The sequence below is a fragment of the Morone saxatilis genome, unplaced genomic scaffold (assembly GCF_004916995.1).
Source record: "Morone saxatilis isolate NCDOM2014 unplaced genomic scaffold, NCSU_SB_2.0 Contig16, whole genome shotgun sequence".
Lineage (NCBI taxonomy): Eukaryota > Metazoa > Chordata > Actinopteri > Moronidae > Morone > Morone saxatilis.
The window spans coordinates 21,099,537-21,107,966 of NW_023339718.1; the positions used below are offsets into that span (position 1 = coordinate 21,099,537).

Below are 8,430 nucleotides of genomic sequence, written 5' to 3' on the forward strand. Positions count from 1 at the left end.
TATATTTTGTTCTGTATTTTGAAGAAGTGATAAACAAATGACTCTATTTCTCCCTTCACTGGAGCAATGTGATCAAAATGGTTAAACAGTCTGAAATCTACAAAAGTACCAAACAGCAATTAATGATTAAGTACTTTATATTAAAATATGTTAAATCAGCGTAGCAATTACTACTTGACAAACATGGACATTTAGTTAGACATACTTTCCACGTGGCAGGAAGATTTAGATCGAAGTAAAATGACAATGACAAGTCCATGTGGGTGTTTTTTTCTAAAAGTAAGTTCAATTATTAGCAGAAGTGACCTTTTTTGGCCTTCGAGTGGAAAATTAAAACTAAATAAAAAAATGGCCTTTGCACAAGATCCTCAGTAGTTTCTGACTGACACACATTTCCACTGTTAAGTCAAAAAATGACTAGTCACCTGATTGCCTCAACATAACATGAAACTTCTTTGAAATTTACCCCCAACGCTTCCGCTGTGTTCAGAAGACAGGAAGCAGATTTAATCTGTTGGGTAAAGAGCATGCGGCTTATTATCACACTTCAGCAACAAGTGGAAGAGACAGTGTTCTGACCATTTTATATGTGTGAATATATCAGGAAGTCACCATATTCAACGTCTCAACCATGAACAAACGAAAGCTGAGTAAGTTATATTTTACTTTATGATGTTGTTGTGCAATATTTGGGCTTCTTTGTGGGGGGGAGGGTTCCCCACATATGTTGTCGCGATAGCAGTCTTACACACTTAAGTAAAAGTAGAGAGATAGTGGCAGCAAAATGTACTTAAAGTATCAAAAGTAAAAGTACTTGTTGTGCAGTAAAATGTCCCCTGTTACTGATATATTATTATATCTGACATAAATAGATTGTGATGCATCAATCTCAGAGCAGCATTTTACTGCTGTAGCTGCTTTAGGCGAAGCTAGTTTGAACTACTTTATATACATTTAGCTAGTTTCATCTCCCAAACCTATAGTGGTCATGAGATGGATATATACTTTACTTTACTTGAGAATTTCCAATTTATGCTACTTTAAATCTCCACTACATCACAGAGACAAATATTGTACTTTTTACTCAACTACATTATAGTTATAGTTACTTAAAAACATACGGTGTCAGAGCATTAGCATTTCCACCAAAAACACATATCCCCTTTAAACTTCATAAACAGTTTCATGTTTGAGGTCCAAAGAGGTTCAATATTTATAAAGTGGTCAAGAATAGGAACAATTCTAAAATATAAATACAAATATGTGCATCACAAGTCAGTTTTTTCTTCTTTTCTCTTAAATGAATCATCTTACAACCCCTCAGATGTGTCTGGTAACCGTTTGGAGGGGCCCGACAGGTTGGGATCCACTGGACTAAATAGTTAAAGTAGTTAAAACTAGCTTCAAAATACTGTTTACTACTACTTTATAATTTATGATATTAGTCAAAGGGACTGCAAAACAAGTACCTTTACTTTTTATACTTTAAGGTAATTTAGCTGATAATACTACTATACTTTAACTTTGACTTGCTTGCATTTGCATATTGCACTTGGCTGTAGTGCAATGTGCACTAAATATTACCAACAGCGTCGACAGTGTTGATAATATTTTGATTAATTCCCTAATAACTGTCAGAGAAATTAGTAAAAAAAAAAAAAAAAAATGAAATACATAGTGAAGAACTGTAAAGTTACTAGTATACTCTATAGAGACAGACATTGTGTTATATGATGAGTCAGGGAAAAGAGGCTGATGCAAGTTTATTTGTGTAATCCTATAAAAGAATGTGATCTATTGACACTTGTTTCACTGTGAGTGTGTGTATGTTTGTGTGTGTGTTGGCTCTTTGTTCACTGTTCCACTCACAAACAGTTTTTGGTCCATTGTAAATGAAGCATAGATGCGTCTTTGTGTGGTTTGAAAGGACAGCAACCCGGCTGAGTGCAGTGTTTAGCACAGAGTTGAGCTAAGAAAAGACAGCGAATGTCTGCTGAAAGGACAACAGCTCACTGTGCCTCTCTTTTTCTGCTTCCATTCGATTCAATAGTTGTTCACTATTTAAACCTGAATTTCACCCATGATGAAGGCCGTTCATTCAGTCCAGTTGGGCCTGAAAGGAAGAACTGAAACTTCGATTCTGTTCTATGCTGTTCTTCTAACCAAGTGCAGCTAGTCAGTTTAGTTGTGTGATCAATACTAAAAACCTGCTGAAATGCTTTAATTTTAGAGCCACGTTGAGCTACTTCCTTGTGGCTCTTTATACTTTCCTTAAGAAGTGACATAAATATCTCTGAATCAGAACTGCTGATGTGACTCTCTGGGTGGAGGTCAGTTCAAACTTGTTCTACCCAAAAAAAAGTGTAGTCTTGACACTCTATGGGTCCCTCTTTGGATGCGTGTATCAATGAAAGAAACAGTTCAGCATTTAGGGAAATCCTGCTGTATGTCCTCTCAAAGGATATCAGTTTCATTCCCCTGAGTGCATTACAGAGATACGTAAATCCAGAACAGGGGGGAAACTGCTAGCCTAGTCATGGCGTCCTAAGCAGAGAATGAAGTCACACTCCCTCTGTGTGTAAGCCTCTCTGTTCTTTGTTCTAGTCTAGTGCTCTATAGTGCTACATATCATGGTTCTGAATGTCATATATAGTCCCTTTAATACCAATCAACTGGGTTCTGAATTTGTTTAAATCCAAAGTCCACTTGAGCTGGTGTATAGAAGTGTGAGTGCCCTGAGTATCTGCAACACTGTCTTATAACTGTGTTTAAATGTCGCTGTGGTGGAGCAGTTTATAGTCCGACAGGGGAGGTTCAATAAAACTGAGACACAGCTAATAAACTACGATAGCGTCCTCTGTTTCTGGACTCTCTGGCTCTAGTTTCCTCCTCGTAGGTCACAGTTCACCCAAGATAAATTCAACATTTGCCTGCCAATTGCTCAGAATAAGATTCAATGTAAGTCATCAGGACTCCATATCTGCTGGCATCAACATGAAAATAAAAAAATGCAGTTTCTTTGCATCGGTACCTCCATCATTTCCCTTCTTTCTTTTTCTAAAAATCATTAGTCTATATTTAGCTGAGGGAAATAAATATTCCTCAGTGTTTTCAGAGTTGAATAGGTCCCTGGGGCAGAAACATAATCAAACACTGCTGAGAGCTCGAGGGGTTGCAGTTTGGAACAGAAACGATGAGAGTTTCAGCAGAGTATGGTACAACAACATTCCTCAGATGCTTTAAAGGCAAAGAAAACATTTTTGTTTTTCAAAGGACAAAGTGAAAATGAAATGTTAAATGCAGCTGCTGGTGACTTAAAGGCCCCACATTATTCTTTAATTGTCTTTAAAATGTTCACAGTCTCACACTGACTGACACCGTGACCCTGAGCAGGAAAATGAGCAGGTGGATTACATAATGGCTACCGTGCCAGATTAGAGGGATTTAAATGTTTTATAATGTTTTGGCATTGCCTTCTTTAAACAGCTCTGATAATAAGGTTAGCGGTCACATTTTGTATTTCCCCATTTTACTAAATGAAACATGTCATCTTTTGAAAGAACAGTAAGCCATTTCCTGCACTTCATCATTCAGTATCTCAGATCAGACTGTCTCAACATTAAGGTCAGGACACGTAGGGCAGCTGTTAACAGACGAATACAGGAAATTAGACATTTATCATTTACAATTACAGTTGGTTGTTGATGTAGCGTGATTTCTATCATTTAGCATATGGAAGTACACTGGGTAAGAGGCCTATGTTTGTCTGACCCATCCATCTGCCTAGGTGAGGCAAAACCGGATTCGGACATAGTGTCCTCCAATGGGCAGTATGCAAACTATATCATCGCTTTTAGGGGGAGCTGGCAGTATTTTAGAGAGGAGCTCATATCTTATGAAGGGGAACTCCCCCTGTGGTTCGCACCCTGCTAGTGAGTCGGCAGGTCGTTTACAGGCTTTGATGTGAGACTGGGCACCCACGGCAGTAAACCAGTAGCTCATCGTGTGGGTAAGCGATTGGTAATTGGTAAAAGAAAAACTTCCTGAAAAATCAAATATCCTCCACCAGTTATACCAGAACTAAAAAGCTGTGTAGTGCAAGCAGGTTTAGTGCTCGAGATTCACAAGAATACAAAGTATACAAATCAAAACAAGAAACAGCAGCGAGGGAGCTGCTTTAACAGGCTGCCTACCACTTGGCACTATGCTCTGGAGAAGTTGAAACTTCTCTGATGGTGGCACTGGATATATAGAAGATCACAAAAGTATTCAGTCACTCCCACATATCCAGTGAACCAACTGCGCAGATATAGCAGGAAGCTAGCGACCAACAGACTGTGTGTGAATGTGTTTGTGTGACTATTCGGCCTCTGACTGATCTCAAAACTCACCAAGAACTCCAGTTCTTCCTGTTACTTCCCTCCAGAACATTTTTTCCTTTTCCCTGTTTAATCTGTATGTCTGAACCAAATTCAAGGCAATTTATCCAACAGCTCTGAACCGAAGAGTTTAGAGTGATCTGGCTCCATATCTGACTGCCAGGCCGCAATTATATATTTTTTGTAATCATATCTATCAAGTTATTATGTCTCCATTTACAGTCTGAGACTAAAAAAGGGTCCCCTCTAATGATGTTGACAAAGGAATGTTTCTGGCAACCCCAATTAACAACCTCCTACTCTCCAGGTTTCAAATGGTTTGGGAGCCTCACCAACCTCTCCAGCCGCCGGCCAACAGAGAAGGCCAACATCAAGGCAGTCTCAGAGCATGATGGGATCCTCGGCGGTGCCAAATCAGCAGTGGGAGGCCAGTCGGTGGATGACATGGAGCCTTGTCTCCACAGCCCCAGCTACGCCCACTCCAGCGAAATGTACACACACGTGGGCACTGTGCCCCGCAGCCAGAAGCAGAAGAAGAGCTGTAAGGGGATGAAGGAGAAAGAGAAGAAGAAGAAGAAAGAGGGGGAGGAGGAGGGGGACAAGGAGGCGGTGAGTGGAGGGCAGATCCAGTGGAAGGCGGGGGAACATGTCCGAGACTCCCCTCTGCTCAGTGCCCTGTCCAGCCTCAGTTTGACCAGTCTGGACCGGCCTCTGCCTGTTTCTCCACTGGCCCGGCCGCTACCCGCCACCCCAACACCCAGCAGGGCTTCACCCTTGACCTCAGCACCAGAAAGCTTTGTCAGCGATCCTTCAGTTGACCCCATTAAGAGCCAAGAGGCTTTTTCAAGGAGCAAAGATGCATTAAAAGCTGATAGACCTATAACAGAGCCTTCAAACATGGCAACTAATGGCCCCAAAATGGCTTCATTGCAGGATGTGTATGTGCCGATGGACCCAATAGGTGAAGCTGCTCACAGCCACGTGGATGAACAAAAAGACAGACAGCGAGGTGTCATAAGTAAACAGGAAACCAAAAGGACTGTAAACGGCTTGCAGGAAATGCAGAGCGCTGACAGGTGAGAAAGCTGATTTACTACACTTTCAGATAATGCAGCAACGGTCCCAAAAATAGCCTGGTTTGGTTTTTCATAGCCCACAGCTATTTCAGTTGAGCTTGAAACATTGCTCGTTTGAAATGTCTCTGTCTGATTCTTGCCTTTAGTTTGCTCTTTGATCCACCACCTGTAGTGTTTTGGATGCCCTGTTGTCTTTGATTATTCAGCCTGCACTACAAACTTCAGTTCAAAGGACATAAGAATGAACAGTTTAAAGCATCACTGCAAAACAATCTCCTATCACTTGTCTAGTTTTATGTCTTATTTTCCTAAGAATGTGCCATTGGAGTCAACTTATTTCAAGCTGTTTCCACTTCAAATCAACTTCAACTTTGATACAAGTCAGTGTCTTAATACGAGATAGAATGGGGCAGATTGCTGCAGTAGGACACTTTCAGATATTTGAATTCACACACACACACACACACACACACACACACACACAACATCTTAGTTATGTTAATGCACCTCATGAAAACATTACTCCATCAGTGATTATAATCCAGTAACCACTTTTACTTTAGATAAACTACATTAAGTATATTTAGATTTCAATACTTGTGTATTTGAGTGGACTACTTCTTTCACAACTGCCATGCACCAATAAAGATAAAATCAGGAATAAAAAATACAATTTAAAATTACTTTAACTTAAAGTAAATACTATACCTAACCATAATGCATACCCTTTTAATAGGCAATTAGTCACAGATTTTATTAAATAATATATCGTTAAAATTACATACAATTTGAGTTAAATCTTATAGTTTCATAAAAGTCGTAATGTTATGAGCATAAGTCGTGTCATCTTACGAAAGAGGTCATAGTACAAGAACAAATGTTGTAATGTTTCCACGGTGAAGTCGAAATATGAAAAGAAAAAGTTCTGATAGTATAAGAAGGTTGCAGCAGCGGACATGCGCAGTGGCTCCCTGCCTGCGCGCTGTGGCTCAGTCAGTCAGCCGCTTCCACTCAGCGGCAGTTCGTGTCGGACTGTGCGGGAGAAGATGTGTGAGGTTGGGGACGTTAAGCGTCGGTCAGTCCGCTCCGGGGAGGGAGAGAGAAGGTGAGAGGACCTACTGCTTGTTAATGTAGAGTCAGTCCAGTGTTTGTGTAGAGCTTTATCTGAGCTGCATCCCTGAGACAGTCACTGTAACAATGTGCGCTGTGTCAGTGCCGTCTGTCATCCATAAACTAACAAGTTGGACATTGCGCTCTTCATATTCGTCCCGCTGCAGTAAGAGAACACAGACACATGGTTTGGGTTAGTTTGATGCCATTACACATGAAAAGCTCAAGAGTGGTAAAACATTTACAACAACTAGTTGACTTTGAAGTCAGTGGGTTACCAGGCTGGTCTTCAGTCTGACTGTCTGTCTGTCTGTCAGTGTGTTGTATGGGGGAGTGCAGGCTGAACCTGAAACTGGACCGGACTGTATGTTACATAAGAGGAGGAATTTGCTCCTGCTCTGGTTTCAGTCAGAACAGTGATAAGGCTCTTTTGGCAGAGATGCAGCCGCCTGGTTCACTTCATCCTGTCCGTCCCACCTGCTTCAATCTGACCAGATTTACACCTGACCTTTGACCCCTGCCCTGCATCTACAGACAGTACTATAGAGGCAGTGAAGTTGAAAAAAAAGAAGATGTTCAGGCTGGGAAACAGAGCCACCCCCTGACATCAGTGTGGGAATGTTGTGTGAAAGTATTTTGAGTGGACAGTAGACCAGAAATATGCTATATTCATACAAGTCCAGTCCATTTGAAAGAAAATAATGCAGAGACTGCACTGCAATCTGCCTTTGGATAATCTGCACTGAATTCTCAGAGAAACTGCAATATCTTCCAACAACAGTTGATTTTACTTACTTAGTTTTTAACTAGAAAATGAACTTTAGTTTGATTATTATTTACAGCCCATAGTTGTTTCTGTGTTTATCTATCTGTACAAGTACTATTACCTAAATCAATAAAATACTCAAATGTACAATTTAAAGGTCCAGTGTGTACGATTTAGTGGCATCTAGCGGTGACGTTTCAGATTGCAACTAACTGAACACTGCCAGCATCTGTATTTGATGGCCTGGGGATGAGAACGGGCTGAGAAGTGTGTACGAGGAACTACGGGGACAGCAAATCTTGCAGAAAACTTGAAAAGGCCATATCTAAAGCCAGTGTTTGGTTTGTCCGTTCTGGGCTACTGTAGAAACATGGCAGATCAAGGTCATCCATGGCGGACTCCATTGGAGGGCGACCCGTGGGCTTCTGTATATAAAAAATGGTGTCATTCAACGGGTAACGAAAAAACAGTGATTCGCGTATTATTCAGGTGATGGGTATAAACTAATATAAACATACCTCATGAATATTATCATTCCGTTCTCGGCCGAATAGACAGACGATGACCACACTGGAAATGTTTTTTTATATTACTACAGATATTTCAACTGGGGGGAAACCCAATAACTAAACCTAGCTTTGTTTTGAGTTAGGGCTGTATCTCAACAGATAGCTCTTTCCGCGTAGTCCCCGTTGCTCCATAGTCCGTGGTTTTCCTGTCTAGCATTCGTGCCGAGTTAGCTGGTCATTTAGGCTCCGTACGGTAAATCTGTTTTGGTGTAGTTTACGGAAAGAATTTAAAATAGTTGTTTTCCACAGGAATCGTGTGTGTTTTTATGTGATACAGGAATACAGATTATAACACACTTTGTGACCAAAGTTATGGTAGGGTTACGTGTATTGTCCTTTTCTCTTGCTGCATGGCTGTAGTGGACTGCTTTTGGATGTATATGATACCAAAAGATTTTCGAGGTGTGTTGGCTGTAAATCGTCTTACCCGCGCCGAGCGGCGTGTGAAATGTCTTCTTGCAGGCTGATTTCCTGGATGCTGTGTAGAGGGGCGGGATTGGGCTTGCCCCTGTAGTAACACATACAGTTTT

At 40.9% G+C, this 8,430-nt stretch overlaps 1 protein-coding gene across 1 annotated transcript in view; it reads left to right on the plus strand.

Moving 5' to 3' along the window:
* The first annotated feature begins 518 nt into the window (after window positions 1–518).
* Window positions 519–8,430, plus strand: part of sh2d3cb (SH2 domain containing 3Cb) — a 31,836-nt gene continuing 23,924 nt past the window's right edge. The window contains exons 1-3 of the mRNA XM_035658301.1: window positions 519–650; window positions 4,687–5,455; window positions 6,420–6,560. Of these exons, the coding sequence (XP_035514194.1) occupies window positions 632–650; window positions 4,687–5,455; window positions 6,420–6,560 (929 nt within the window). The 5' untranslated portion in view covers window positions 519–631. The remainder of the gene's footprint in view (window positions 651–4,686; window positions 5,456–6,419; window positions 6,561–8,430) is intronic.